The sequence below is a fragment of the Sycon ciliatum genome, chromosome 8 (genome assembly GCF_964019385.1).
Source record: "Sycon ciliatum chromosome 8, ocSycCili1.1, whole genome shotgun sequence".
NCBI classification, from domain to species: Eukaryota; Metazoa; Porifera; class Calcarea; order Leucosolenida; family Sycettidae; genus Sycon; species Sycon ciliatum.
The window spans coordinates 10,996,610-11,012,741 of NC_088650.1; the positions used below are offsets into that span (position 1 = coordinate 10,996,610).

At 46.2% G+C, this 16,132-nt stretch overlaps 1 protein-coding gene across 1 annotated transcript; it reads right to left on the minus strand.

Annotated features, from left to right (window-relative positions):
• Positions 1 to 6,106: 6,106 nt before the first annotated feature.
• On the minus strand, positions 6,107 to 15,967 carry LOC135823381 (sugar transporter SWEET1-like). Its single transcript, XM_065336234.1, has 6 exons — positions 15,699 to 15,967; positions 14,545 to 14,622; positions 13,210 to 13,339; positions 8,326 to 8,487; positions 7,532 to 7,651; positions 6,107 to 6,584 (listed from the first exon to the last, which is right to left on the minus strand). Exons 1-6 carry the CDS (start codon positions 15,806 to 15,808, stop codon positions 6,477 to 6,479), a joined length of 708 nt encoding a protein of 235 aa, XP_065192306.1. The 5' UTR covers positions 15,809 to 15,967; the 3' UTR covers positions 6,107 to 6,476.
• Between the last annotated feature and the right edge of the window lie 165 nt (positions 15,968 to 16,132).

Here is a 16,132-nt window from a genome sequence, read left to right on the forward strand (position 1 = left end):
CATGAAACACCTGCATGACGGTACTGCGTTAGTGTACCTTTAAGCTTACCAACGGTTTCTCCCAACACTCAACAGGATATGAACCCGTTCTGTTCCTATCTTTTGGTAGATAAGTTACGCGACTCGAGTGCATTGCTCCAAAAGCATGATTGATGACCTTCTGCAGGGATAGTCCCGTGGCTCAGGAACGAATTGACTCTTGAGATCTATCTGCATAATAGTCGTCATGCTGCTTCTTTGCAGTGAGAGCTAAGTGCCTATCCAAAGTGAAAGGCGGGTCATAAGGGGAAGGTGACGCAGTGCGGAGCTGCTTTCAGCCCTACTACCGACTGTGCACTAGCTGGTGAGTGTTCTTTCAGGTTTGCTCTCCTAGCATCTGCAGTCCAAGAGGCCAGACAAGGCCAAGCCTGACGAGCAGTCGTAGCTTTTTGACACCAAGAAACTTCACTGCCAAGAGCCCATTCCGGCTTGTTGGAGAGGCTTCGCTCGATTTCAAGGACATGCCACGTTGGCAGCGCGGCAGTATTCCCAGTCCCACTGTGCTAGCTCTCCATTGGGCCATGGAACACACCGCGTCCAATTAGAATCCAAGTGTTTATGAGTCCACAACGCCGGTGCTCACTTTGTGCTGCTCCAGCCCTCGAGACACACGCCCCCAATTTAAGAGCAGGTCATCAGCTTATTGTGGCTAATCTCAAGGAGCATAGGTCCAATACATGCGCAAATAGAATTACTCCACTTCAACGAGTTGAAGGCAAGCAAAGGATGAAGAAGAGGGGGTCTTCAACCTGCCCAGCACACGCTAGTACCGTCCAAAACAGCCACTAAACTTGTACCTGTGATTTGGGGATGCATAAAGCAGTCAATCAAGTTATGATCCAATAATTATACCTCGCGGACATGATTTGTTCACCTGCAACCGCCGATTGATGGCCCAGCGGAGTTATAACTTAATATAAGTACAGCAAGGATTAAATTAGGCAACCTGTTGTGTAGCTGCTGTCACCGTTCCAACAGTCAAGAATGGTCAAATCAACAGTACAATGTACTGTTGTACTCAATGTAGTATGTAAGCAATAATTATGATGTCATTCCTGCTTGAGATATTACGAGTGCATCAACTAACTTATTTCAGTCATTTGCACATCCTCCATCGAGCCATGGTTAATTACAATAAGGGAGCAGTCCAATACCGGCAGAGAGTAGTACACTCTACTACTTTTGTGTTTCGACTTGTTTTATTCAAAGCCCCACATTTAAGTGAATAATAGCAAGAAAGTACAAGAGAGGAGCTAGAGAGAAAAGGGAAAACAAGGAGGCGTCCAGGTAGAAAAGGAAACGTCACTTAAAAGATTAGAACATTGAAAGGATCAGTCACGCAATACGGTTAATTCCCATCGTCGGTCGGATAATTATTCATCCCTACGCAAGAAGTATGTCGTTATTATTAACAAGGAAAAAATAATATTTTACCAAGCATGCCTGCAAACGACGCAGAACACACTATTATTGATGCAGCCAGCCTACAAATCATGCAAGCGGCATTGATCTACTACCGTTTCGTAGTACTCCCTGGTTATACACTGAGTTACGTGATTGTGTACTTGAGGATGTGTAGTGTTCCATGGACTCTGCCTCCGAGTCGATGTCCGGATCACACGACAAGAGCAGTAGAAATGAAATACATGACTGTACATGCAACTGTGAACGCGATAGTAACTTGATACCCATGGCCTTTTCAGATTTTCATTGTACCTATTTGTAGTCCCTCCCGGGATCAGTATTTCCACTTGAAATTATATCCACCCCAATGCCTCATTCTTTAATAGCATTCTTTTATTCGCTTCCATGTAATTGGGCTTATTGCCCGTTTGGTATTGCGAATTCAAATAAAAAACAACAACAAACAACAACAACCCTCGCCGAAATGATTCTCTAACGTTACCAGACAAAAAAATACATTTCGCGGGACAGGACATGTACATCTTTATTCCCGATTTAAAGCTGAGCACAGCAAATTTCTAGGACTCTTGAACTGGTCTACTGACTCTACAGAAGTAGTACTGAGACACTGCTGGCAATGTTGAAGTGTGCATGTGGTGTGCAAATATAGAACTTTGCTGAATATCTTCGCCATGATGGACCGTGTATGATGTGCAGGAATCTACCTGAACGTAACAGTACAGCATGCATGCAATGCTTCTGTGCACTTTCCAGCAGGTTTGAAAAGTGCAAGGTTTGACATGGTTTCGTGCCATGGCTTCAGATGGGAATACAGTGTCAGGAAACGCTAGCTCCAACGTTACAGGGGAGCAGACAATTTTCTTAATTCGAATTCCTTCCCGACAGTTGCACACAATTTGTGCAAGAATTCGAATTAAGAAGTTCAATATTCGGGTGATACATGTTCAAAGTGTAATAGAGTATTGTCGGTAAACGAGTACAAACGCATATCATTCTGCCCACATTATTCAACTACAAATCTGCGGTACGGATATTGGTCCGATTAGGGTGGTCTTCGGAATACACCCACAGTTTGTCTCTGAAAGACATGCCTATCAATCTCGGCATTCAAAGTTTACAAGGCTTGCGAATTAGTTCCAAAACTTAAAAGACGCCGTGAGTGATTTGTCACTGGGGGTGGTCTATGTGGCCTCCCGGAGGCAAAATGACTGAATTACCTGCAAGGTATAATAATAATAATAATAATACACCGGTAATGATAATCTTATCTAAAGGATCTCCCTGAGGCTATGGTCTGTCAAGGGGACCTCCTGATGCAAATCATGCAATAGAAATAAACAGCGAGGTGAGTCTTGAAGGTTGCATCGTCTACACAAGTGCTGCAATCCAGCCTGAACAGCAGCAACATGACCCTAGAAAAGTCAGGGCGAGGACTAACAATATGAATGAGTCACAAACATTATTATTATTTAAAAATTTAAATAATTATGAATCACGAATTCTCACATACAGTCAACTAACTTCGCTAACAACGACTGCGGATATAATGACAATTCCCAGATAACGGCAGAATTCCCATGCCCAGAGCAAAGTCCCATCTAAGTGTATACATGAGACTTCGGGTATAAGGACACTTTGCGAATGAGGACACTTTTCTGATGCACCGCCGAGTGTCGCTATACGCAAAGTTGACTGTACCCGTGGACCCAACATGATAGTCATGATTGTTCACAAAGGAAAGCAGGTCCGATGGTGACGACCGTCCGGACATGTGTTCCACGAAGCTAGAACTACATTGTACACTCAAACGCCTCTTATCCGGACGCCTCAGATACGGGCACGTCTCTCTACCGGGCACCTTCAGCTTGAGTTCCTATGGCAAAAATGCTTTGAATTCGGGGGTTTGAACTTTTGTCGTATGCGCAAGTGCTTATTTGTCACTGCCAACCTGTGAAATCCACACATTTTTATCAATGGATTCTTTCTGTAACCTGAACATGTGCAATACTTGCCAAATAAACTTATTCAAAAAAAATGATATGATACATGGTAGATGAGTTATCCTGAGATACGGGCAAATCTGAGATACGGGCAGTGCCCGGTCCCAAGGTGCCCGGATAAGAGGCGTCTCAGTGTACTACCAAGAGTCCATAACCCCCAGAGTGTGCAACGCGCGATAGGGTCTTGTCACGACTCGTTTTCAACATTACGTCATTTTCATGTAGCGAATGTTGCGGCCTGCACGTGCAGCTACATGAAAATGACGTAATGTTGAAAACGAGTCGTGACAGACATTTATGTGGCGTTGCACACTCTGGGGGTATGGACTCTTGGTACTACTATACAGTCCATTCAGAAAAAGATGATATCCTAGCTTTTGGCCATAAACGGGTCAAATTTTGAGTTTTCGGCACAAATTTTTTGGCAATCCCCCATGGAATGCTCTTCCAATTGTGTTTTTGAAGTCTATTTCTCCAAAAAGCAAGCCATAACAAGAATAGGATTTTGGCCAGGTTTTGCCCCCAAAGCATTAATTGGAGAAAACCCATGAAAATCCAGGCCGTTCACTCCACTTACATAACTACAACCTTTGCGGTTCGAACCCCAGTTGAGGTACCTTTTTGGACCCTTTTTCAAGTTTCGAATCTCGCGGCACTGCACAGTGTACCACAAAATCGCCAAATGCAATGCGGGAGCTCTCCAGAGCCAGCGCTCATCTTTTTCTGAATGGACTGTAGTAACCAATTAGCATTGTAATTTGTAGGTTCTCTGTCCACCCTGCACTCACTCGTTGCGCACACATCCGCACACTCACCCATACGTGTACACCACTATTGAACACGTGGACATTGCCAGTGGGGGCCACCACAGCACAGCGCCCCAACTTATTGTCTTTGCACACAATTATCTGGTCATGACTATACAGAACCATTGCCTAGTCTAACAAAAACTCCAGCTACGTACAACCAGAAAACCACACCCGACCATTATGCATCCGCACACTCTAGAAAAATCAAATCACTAGAATAATCAAAGCGATGATATATATATGAAATTACATGATGATTACTGGGGTGGGCACTCTCACTCAACTCTCCGCACAAAGACAAAAGAGGCCGACCCTGCACTCGTCACCTCCTTTTATCCCACACCGTGCTCCCTCGTACCCGTTCCCGGGTGGACAGAGAACACTACTTCTCTGCTAATTCTTATACAGTTGAACATCGATTATCCGCACATCGACTATCCGACCATTCGATTATCCGTAACAGTTTTTTTGGGCGCACGTGCCGTAGAGTACGCACTGTGCATGTAGTGAGCCATTCAAAAAATACGAAAATTTTGAAAAGTAGCACTCTATTCTATTTACAATGTACATGTACATGTATTTACAGTGTGTTTTCTTATCCGGAACATTTGCCTTATCTGAACACCGCCTGACAGTTGTCTGCCCAGAGGTGGTCGGATAATCGATGTTCAACTGTACTGTGACGTCAACCGCAGAGAAGTGGCATAATATAGTCATCCGTAGTACACTCTGGACAGGGCTAGTCTCCTGGTAACTGGACTGTGTGAGGAACTTTGGAGAAAAAGCATGCACGCGACCTATACATACAGTACTAATTTCGCGTATTAAAGCCGGGCTTATTCCTGTAGAAGTTGGTGCCAGGGCTAGGCTTCTATTCACATCAGGCTTCTAACGAAACCAGCTAATTCTACGTTTGTCAATCCTAAAGCCAGGCTTATGTGCCGAAAGTGTATCTTGAAAATCAGGCTTGTATTCAAAACAGGCTTTAATAAAAGACACTACAGTATGAAGTTGAAGACACCATTGCACCTGTACTTATGGTTGATAAATATGGTGCACACTACAGTATGCGTAAAACAAAACACGCCTACACGTGCACAAAGTCTGCTGCGTTCCCCGGCCGGCTCAATGGAGTGCTATACAGGTAGAACGAATCAAACACGTGTTTGTCTACTCTGCAACTTCTTCACTTGGACATTGGGGCTTCCATTTGTGCGCAATGTTCGCTACTTGCGCGAGAAGAGCGTAACACGACAACTAACCAGCGTGAAATTAAACTTCAACGGAGGGTGTCAGTGTGTGGCCACAATGCTCCGCGAACAATTGCCGTCATTCTGAGGAATTGCGAAATTTGCCGACGTGAATATGGGGGGGTTTACAGTAATCGGCAAATACGTGATCACCTACACGCGCAATAACTTGTGTGTAATGTTTGTGCACATCCGCAAGTAGCCGTCGCCTTTCAGAAGCACCTGGCATTCGATAGCTGATGGAAAGGCCAAAGCCAAAGAGTTACATGACTGTATGTTCAGGACTGACCTGTTTCCCCAACCGAGCGATCTCATAAATTGCTGCCCAGCAGTACAGTACGAATCCAACCACAGCCAGCCAGCACATAACGCCCAACAGACCTACCGTGCTCGCACGATTAGTGCCCCTGGGGCACTATTTTTTCAATGCGCATCACAGATAGGGCACTAGTCAAGAGAGGGCTCTAATCGTGCGAGTACGGTACATGTACGTCACAGTACCGTAGACACACACACACCAAACAAATACCTGCAACTCTGCAGGCATACACGTGACAAAGCTGACACAGGACAACATTACTAGTAACAGAAAATTGAAACTTCGAATTTCAGAAAGTGTACATGAAAAGAAAGTGCACAGTGCGAGTAAATAAAATAGATTTCAAGGCTGAAGAGCGGCTTTGCGAGAGAATATACAGCGGTAGCATAAAATTATTCGGAGTATGTACAGTGGTCAACAGGCACGCGATCGCCGATGTATACAATAGCGACGACGCGAGAGTTATCTTACAGAATGTCGAGACAATCCATCCCGGCGAATAAAATCAATACTAGGATCGTCACCGGCATACCAAGCAATCCCAGAGCATATCCAAAATGCCTCTGTACAAGGGAAAAACCCAGCCTGTGATTATTAGCATGTACAACTGCTGCGGCACTATCGCCGCAGCTGTTTATACAGGCGGGGCAGACGTCGACAGGTCGTAGTGAGTGCGACTTGGGTACACGAGAAACAAGCCGAGCTGCAGCGCCGCAACTAGAGCGCCAAGGCCATTGGCAATCTACAGAATGCACAGCACAGCATAACCCAATGGGCATATAGGATCCGGAACATTTATTTTTTATTTCACCGTCCCATGGCCAGGACATAAAAGGTCAATGTATTGGGAGAGGTGGCAGCCAGTCATAGCAGTACAGAGATACAGCATTACGGCCATTACCCCCCCCCCCCCCCCCAACCACACATCTCCAATACCAGTTGAGTCTCCAACAGTTGTACAAAGTCATGTTGAGTTTTGAGGGAATAAAGAGGCATATATCTACTGAGTACTGTCCGTTGAAACTCACGTATCCGGATCTCAGCTATCTGGTTCATCAATTATCTGGACTCGCACTTCGCAGAAGCCAGGGCTGGGAACCAAAACTATTTTCTCTTGCTCTCCTGTTCTCTCTTGCTCTCTTTTTCTTTCTTCCAGTAACTTGAAACTGGTACTAGTGTACTTGCCGAGCGCATGATGCTGAAAATGTACGCATTGAGCTATCCAGACGAAGTGAATTCTTGTCCAGACACATCGTTCTGGTACCCGATCTAACGTTGCCGGATAAGTGAGGTTCATCCGAAGTAGCGCACGCCATAAAGATAATGATGGCAGAGTCGAACGAGCTTACCAACTTGTTTTAAAATAAAAGCGATCGACAACCCCTTGACACTCAATATATCTTTTGCAGATGCAGCCTGACTTTCAGAGGGGGTTTGCTATTCACAGTCATAATAGTTGCAGTTTCTAGGCAAAGTCAGTGGTGAGCTGGCTGGTGGATCATGGATCAACTGGAGCTATGCGACAGAGCTCGAGGCAAACACAAATACAGTGATGTCCGGTGACACAGGCCCTGCCTATGCGACAGAGCTTGAGGCAAGCACAAATAGAGAGATGTTCGGTGACACAGGCCCTGCACTAACAGTACCAACTACCATGGCTTATGCAGCACAAAAGCCAAACAAACTTACCTCGACCGCCTTGCTGCCAATAAAATAGCCATACAGAGACCACTCCGCAGACGCCAGGAAGTTAGCCACACACAGCGGAAACGGCAGACATTCCGTGCTGCGCGTCTTGACTACTCGTTTCTGCACAAACAGCAGCAGAGTGAAGGGGAAAGTTTCAGGAACAATTTTCAAAACAAAGAGAGAGGATGCACCGAACAAATGTGGCCATGACCAAAATCATGCAAAACGTGTTGCATGTCCAGAAAAGTGCCTCCATGAATCAAATCTTCTCAACGTACATAGTGCAGAGAACTTTCACGTTTAATATCAAGTATCTCCTCCGTCATGACAAGGTCCTTGCTAAAATCGTGTACACATGAATGTTGCACAATTTAGTAGGCGGTTCATCGTCTGCATGTTGCATGATAATCGCCTGATCATCAAGCAACCATGGTTCTTCGTACTGCCGGGCGCCGAAGAACGGAGCGTCGAAGAACGACCAGGCTAGAATTTCACCAGGCGCAGCATAAGGATGCATACACGGTGACTCAACTCTGCATAGACTATAATGCAGTCAATTTTGCGTATAACGACACTCGGCGAGGCATCAGAAAAAGTGTCCTAATTCGCAAAGTGTACTTTTACCCGAAGTCTCATTATGTATTACAGTTAGATGGCACTTTGCTCTGGGCATGAAAATTCTGTCGTTATTCACGAATTGTCGTTATATGCGCAGTCATTATTAGCGAAGTTGACTGTACATGAAAAAAAGAACGGTCTAGGCTAGGAGGCTGACTCCCAGTATTGTAACTCACCACGGCCGAGAGCGGTGCACCGTACATGAGCACGGTGAACACCGAGCACACCACACCCAGGTGACTGACGGCCGTGTCCCAGTCCTCCACCAGAGCACGCACGTAACCAAGGACGGCAAACGCCAGCAGGAAGCACAGGAAGCAGTTGCGAACGATCTCCGCCTGCACAGAAGTGAGCACACCCACACTCACGCACACACACGCACACACACAACACACACACACCATGCACAGAAGTGAGCACACCCACACTCACGCACACACACACACACACACAACACACAACACACACACCATGCACACGCACACACACACACACACACAAACACACGCACACACACACGCACACACACACGGACACACGCACACACACACACACAGATGGACACAGGCACGTAGACAGTCGTATTATACAGTGACACTCACTTAGAAGTTAGTACTCTGATAACTCACTGAGCGATAAGACACTCTTGTTAGTACGGAATTACCGATATTAGAGAGTTTCTGCTACACGGCAAAACGTACCAAAGTACGTATGGAAACCTCGTCCCGGTTCGACGTCAAGTTTCATACGGATGTTTCATACTGTTCTCCGTGTGAAGCGCGGCTTCACATGGACTGGTCTCCGTGTGAAAAGCTAAGACGTTGGGCATGAACTGAGTGCACAGAGTACATGTGGCGGGAAGTTCGAGCGTGGATCGAGCGTGGATCGAGAGTGGATCGAGGGGAATGGCACGTGGAGCTTCCAGTTCCAAGATCAGCTTGTTTCTTGTTGACAGCAATCCAGTTTGTGCTTGTGCTTCTAGCTTCTTGCAGAATTTTCTTTTTAGTCCTCTCTTGTGTACAGTCGTAGTAGCATTCCGTCATCGCTGATGTTGAAGTGACCCTTGTCACCCCCCCCCCCCCCCCCCCACTCCCCCCAAAAAGCTTCGATTTACTGTCTCCGATGATGTGGCAATTCTCATGGAGGTGTCACAGCATGTGTATCCGTTCAAGCATGGGAGGAGATCGCGGAGGCCATGACTGGGACCCTGGAAGGCGTCAAGAGCCGAACCATTAGAGAATGCGTTCTCAACTTGGTAAATCTCCGAATAAAAGGAGACAACACCTCCCAAAAGCAGTAAGTTGAGCCAAGTTTTGTTTTGCACGTCAACAAATGTTGAACTTCAATTTCAGATTTACGACGTAGTGTCTTGATTGGTTTGTCCCCTTTGTACAAACAGATCTGGAACTGCAGAAGAATACACCCAAAAGGACCAGCTACTGGATGGTGTGTTAGAGCTTTATCGAGGAGACATGGAGCAGAGGGCCACAACTGCGCTCCACAAGAAAAAAAAACAGTAGAGGTAAAGGCAGAGGAAGACAGGAAGCTTGGTCTGCAGCTGAGAGCCGACACCACCAATTCCCTCAAGGACAAGGCAACTTCGGTAAAGGAAACCACAGCAACAGGTGAGCGTCCAGGGATACCTTGACGAATTTCAAACACCATTCGCAAGCGCTGTGAATGCTGATGTGGAAGTGCACAAAGATATCTACATAGCAAACCAATTCCAATATACTTTATGCAGAAATGTACAAAAACCTTTTGTTTGATGGATTAGCTAGTTCGTGAGAAATAAGATATGACGGCAGTGTGGTATACCGGTGAGTGACCTAACGATACTTTTCCTTTTCTGATCTGCTACTGCTATAGAGCCCAGTGCCAAGCGCAAGCCGTCCAATGACAGTGCAGCATTAATCGACAAGATGAAGACACAGTTAGATGAATTCGAGGAGTTGAAGAAGGAGGAGCTGTCTCTAAGAAGACAAGAACTGGAAACACGGCAAGCGGAACTTGCACTACAGCGGGAGCAGATGCTGCTACTTAGAAGACCACTGTGAAATAAAATTTAACACAGCAAATCAGATATGGGCTTGCAGTGAAATTTGTTCATAAGGGGATGGTGTTGATGTGTGTGAAGAGGGGACTCACAACTGCAAATACTCTTCAAGAGGCGGTGCTCTCATGTCCATATCTTCCATAGAGAAGAAAGTGGCTGTCTGACTCCCGTAGAGGCAGTTGTAGCAGTTAGTCATCAGGGCACTCACGGCATACATTACGGCAACAGGTTGTAGCAGCAGTTTCAGGTTTTTTGAGTCGACAAATGCGAACTGCTGTAGGATTTTGGCGAATTCCCATTCAACACAAATTCTAACACGGTTCACTTGCGTGTTGAACAGCTCCTCCTCTGGCGTGAGGTGTGCAGCTCTATGAGGGCCAAGAAGGTGAGCACGCAGTGGGTAGGCTGGGTCCCCGTATAGGCTGTACACCGGCGGCTCACCAGGTAGGGGATTGGGGCGATTCATGTTATGATGCAATGCTCCTTGCACAGGTGATTATAAATCGGGACTGGTCAACCATAGGTCCAGGATACATCTGATGATACGTGTAAAATGCACATTACATCATAAAAATGACGTCAACTTGAAATTCTGCCAGGACAGTGCCCATAGTGGAGCTGCACACTCTTGATACAGTCAGACCTCGCTTAACCCTTTGTCCTTTTGCCCAAAATGTATGTGAGGGGTACCTGCTTCAACAAATCCACTCACCATACCCAAGCAGCTGATATTTTGTATGTACACTTTATGTTTTCCTGAAAGCTTATGATATTTGTGAACTAAAATGCAGTTTGGGTTGATTTCCTCAGATAGACGTGGCTAAACAAGAGTATCAAAAATGATTTTTTGGCAAAAATCGGCAAAATTCAAAGTTCAAGTTCTTTCCTATGTATAATAATGTGCAATTTGTACAAGTATGACCTGGAGTAGCACCCCTGGCATGTTGGGCAAACACGGAGCATTAGCCAGAGGAGCGCCAATGGCGACATGCTCGACATTGTGGCCCCGTGCGGCTACACTCCTCGCTCTGCGCGGCTGTCGACCATGAGTTTGACGGCGCGCAGGTGACGGAGATCTGGACTTCTCTGGGATCGGACTACGCTCCCGCTCCACGTGCTGCAGCATTCTAGCTGACCCTGCTGCTCCACGACGGGTTAGACACGGCTGTGGTACACTCTCTTCACCACTCGAGTGCTGTTCTGCCGATCCTGCACTCAAATCGGAGCGGTCGACATGTCCGACAGTTGGGTCGACCGTTACGACATCATAATCCGCGTCGTCATCAAAATCAGAATCAGCACCTTCAACTAAGGCTTCGTCCAGTTCGTTCTCTTCATCAGAGAACATAGGAATGTCGCTTGGGTCACTCCAGCTATCCTCAAACAAGCGCTTCATCTGCATCAAGCGACCTGCGTGCTGCCATGTCGGAAGTTACGGCGCAAGCAAACTTCGACTTTGATTTCCTGAAATTTTTCAAATGGCAACTAGCCCCAGCGACCCGTGTATCATCCTCTACATAGCATAGGCTGTGTGCACGTGAATTTTCATGTGGATCGGGTGATCCGTGTAGCTTCCAGGTCGCTGTGAACATGCGTGGGTTGAACCGTACACAGGTGTACGGTTCAAGTATGGGCGAAAGGACAAAGGGTTAACCGCACACATCCGTTTTCCACAAAAATACCCGGATACTGTAAATATACAGATTTTCGGCAGCTATTTAATTTCGGCTATATTCGGCACCGACCCAAAACGCCTAAATTAAAACGCCGATGAAATTTTTCACAGCATCTGTCGCACTATAATACATGTACATGCCCTCTACCCCACGCCGAAAATAAATCGCCGCCGAAATGTCAAAAATCGTGAGGTGCCGAAATTTTGCAGCGCCGAAATTTTGTATATTTACAGTAGGCGAGGGAACCGGATAATCGAACACACATACCGTATGTATGCATCAAATATGCTGTAAATCGGTAACCAACAGTTTTCTTCTGGATGGTGAGGGATCCGGACAAAAGAGGACCGGATAAGCGAGGTCTGAATGTACCAAGTATCTTATCACATTACTACTCTATTCTATAGATACCAGATAGATCAAGGCTATTGTATCAGTGTGTGCTGGTGACTCCGACTAAAGCTAGCCAGGTCCTAATACTGGTGTAAACTCAATGCCTAAGGCGCAAACGCAGATGTTGATCTTTTGTTCGAAACAAGCTATAGCTACAACCTTGCTCATTCAGCAATGTATATGCTTCAAGCTTACAGCGATGAAGAGTTTGGCTGCGTTGCAGACGGCAATGCATTGCATTTCTGCTCTTGTCTGGGACAAACTCTCCTGGATGGTACCTCCTTGAGAAATGGAACAAGCTCAGGGCCCTTCGTTTTTACCTAGGTCATCATGCCTGTTATTCGAACTGAACCAACGAGAGCGTACAAGTGCGTACATGTGTACAGTACGGTAATTAGGTACGGTACGGGGCATGTACGGGATAGCCTGCCATGCCTAAAGACACTAGTCACGTGGTTCGTACCCCCCCCCCCCCCACACACACATACACAAGCATACAAAATAAAGTGCTTTGGACCGTGGCTACGTAGGACGCTACTAACATAACATCGTTTGCATAGCTTCGGGGACTAAATAGTCCCCTGCCCCGCTGATTATTGTAAGCCCGCTGTATGGTGATGTTTCGGCATGGTAGCCAGGAGGTCCGACAACATTACTCGTGAAATGGGACGGGATCGGAACCATTTTGAAAGAACATTTTACGTGGCGTATTCATGCAGACAGTGAAAGAACCCACTACCCAACACCTTCAATGCTTATTTTCTGCAGGAAGCAAATGCTATTCGCTCCACAGAGTATAGTAGCACTAGATATCAAAATCATACAAAGCAACAATTGGTCCTCCACATTGCACCCCCCCCCCCCCCCCCCCACATAAACACGCACACAAACGCACGGGTTGAATCGATCGACCTAACACAAGTGCCTCCACTCACCTTCTGTTCCTCGGATGCATAATAATAGTAGAAGAAAATATAGGCAAACTGGAAGATGATGCCGATGATATTAACACTGATCATGGCCGGGTCGCCAAGGAGAATGCCATACTTAAGCCAAAACACACAACTGCAGCAAGAACAGGGAAAGAAGAACGAAAAAAGAGGTCAGTATTACAAGAGATTATCCAGTACCGGCCCAGCCGATAAACTGCTGATTGGGCTGGACTGGTTGGAATGACATCCGTAGGCTTTGAACCCAAGTACAGGGCTGCTCAATGGAATCCAGTCGCGAGAGTCTAGTTCGCGCTGTGCACCTTTTCGCAGCCCAGCGTTCGCAGGTCTAGGGTTCCACAACGCCCGGCGCGTACTTGAGAAGCTCGACTGGATTTCATTGAGCAGTAGTGTACATCTCCTCAGAATACTGGCAAGGTAGAACATTGTCCTACGCACCGGGTTGACGGTCCGGTAGAGCACCCCCCCCCCCACACACACACACACATACACTCATACCTCGGTTATCCGGACCCCGAAGTTACGGGCACTTCGGTCTACCGGGCACTATTTGGGCGAGTTTCAGGGGAAATATTACTACTCTTTTGTCACTTTTCGTAGAAATATTGACGTCATATGCCATATCGATGGCCTTTTCCCCATCAAGATGTATATGATTCGGAGTTACGGACATTTCAAAGTTACGGGCAGTGCAAGGTCCCGGACTGCCCGGATAAACGAGGTATGAGTGTACTAGTGCTCTAGTGGCTGTAGGTTCCACCATCAGGACCCGGTACTGTCTACCTCACCGAATGGTGTAATACAACGACGACTACGCCGTAACTTAGTGGCAGAGCATAGCCGGCCATAAGTGAGTGTCCCTTGTTCGAGTCCTCGTGGTGGCAGTCAATTTTTCCAGACTCTTCCCATTTAAACTCCCTCAAACTTGGTAATATTTGGTGTACTACATCTTGACACATTTTACTGTCCATCATCTGAATGATAGGAACAGCAGTAAAAATGCTACATGGGATTCTGCCCCACGCAGTGACTTCTTAAAAAGCACAGATTGGAATACAGTAATTTGATTGGCCTCGAGCAGCCTAGATAGTGAAGACAATCCAATCCGGAAAAGGGCAGAGCTCCTTACAACAGGAAGAAGAGCAGAGGTGAAAGAGTATGCCTTTGTGTGAATAATATTTCGAGTCACAAGCATCGGAGTTGGTGCAATCCAGCAAAGGTAGTGATAATCCGAATGACGACATCAGTCTGACTGGCTCTCGAACAAAACGTCAAAAATGTTTTAAAGTATTTTCATTTTTTCACGATGGATCAACTTACTTCAACCAGCATGCTACGAAAGGGAAATAGATAACATTCTGCGTGCTACACTGCCTCCGTATCTGCGCGCACATACGCCTGTGCAGACACAAAGAAGAAGAGCAGAGTGGAAATAACCAAAATTAGGATGGAAAACGTGCTAGAAACACCGAATACATACACATGTAAATACAAACGCGTGCGGGTGCACACACACACACGCATGCCTACACACACACATGCTTACACACACACACACACACGAATAGAGTGGGTCGGTCAAGAGCGCATTCTAGTGGCAAAGTGAAAAATAGTAACACAGGACCGGCGAAAGCAGTTTTTGATTGGTCCGGTAGTATTGTGGCCTTTCATACTTTGGGCATCGAAATGTTGGATACATACGCCCTCCATAGTACTACACACATCTTGGTGGCCAAGCAGTTGGTTCGGTAATAACCTGACCAACCGGACCAGTTCCGGCAGGCCTGTAGCGTAATGGCTGCAAATGCCGCTCATTTCTCTTCTCATAATACTACCGGTACCCAGTTGTGTTTAACGCCATCACTTTCACGCTCTTTTCAGTAGTCACTGCACTGGCGAGTCGAAACATCTAGGGAGACGACACGGGTGTGGCTTTCTACCCCACATTCGGAAGTTCTACATGACCCATGGTGTATGCAACACGCGACCATGATTGCAGCTGGACCGTAAGCTGCATAGCCCGGACGCAGTCCGGACCAGTGACACCTTACGCGACAAGTCGGTCCTGGCCCGAACGAGACAGGAACAGACAGCCTAGGAGCGAGACCCACATCATTCACGCTCTCCTTGCTTGTGCCGTCCCCCTAGATATTATGACTTCTGCTACCGCATGCCTAGTTTGTTTGAAAAAAAGGAATTGCCTGAAGTGAATACACCTCTTAATTTTCAGACCTGCCACAATGTGAGATTGCAGAAGTAGAGTAAATCAATTTTACTCTCTGATTCTCAAAGCACAAGGAGCATTCTTCAGCAGTCCATCATTTTTGATACTCAGTTGAAAATGTAGAATATTCATTAGACATTGTAGATTTGTTCCAAAAGCAAATGCCACATTTCCAGACATTGCAATAATTTGCATCTATATCAAATAAAGCTGGCTGCACCTATTTTCAACAATCAACCCGTAATCTTACCAGCCAGCCAAAAAAACGCCAATGGTGGTAACCGTGGCCACCCACGAAAGAAATTCTACTCCGTTCATTTCCACTAGCGATGTCCATAAGGCGCTTCGCTTCACTGGCATTTCTTGCTACATTCAACAACGATCAGCTCCATTTCTTGGTATTGAAGGATCCCTCGTGCAATGCTCTATTAGATTTTGATTTCTCTTCTCTCGTTGAGTAGACACTCAGATTTCTTTCTCTTGATCAAGCTTCAACACTGCAAGACTGTTTTTGTTCCTTGACATGTGCTTCTGAATGACGTCTTTTTCTTTGTTGATGCATCGATATCGCGATGGGACACGTGGCAAAACCGAAAATCCTCAAGGACAATTGGTTGGGATTAACGTAACCTGACGAAATACTGTCAGAATCGAGGGATTTGAGCCTATTTCAAGCGTTTTTCC

Excerpts from the sequence above, each read along its gene's own strand:
- LOC135823381 (XM_065336234.1), bottom strand. The coding sequence starts at position 15,808 with ATGCCAGTGAAGCGAAGCGCCTTATGGACATCGCTAGTGGAAATGAAC. Across the intron at positions 13,340-14,544 it reads TTCGTAGCATGCTGGTTGAA|TTGTGTGTTTTGGCTTAAGT; the intron begins GTAAGTTGATCC and ends TTCTTGCTGCAG. Across the intron at positions 8,488-13,209 it reads ATGCATCCGAGGAACAGAAG|GCGGAGATCGTTCGCAACTG; the intron begins GTGAGTGGAGGC and ends ACTTCTGTGCAG.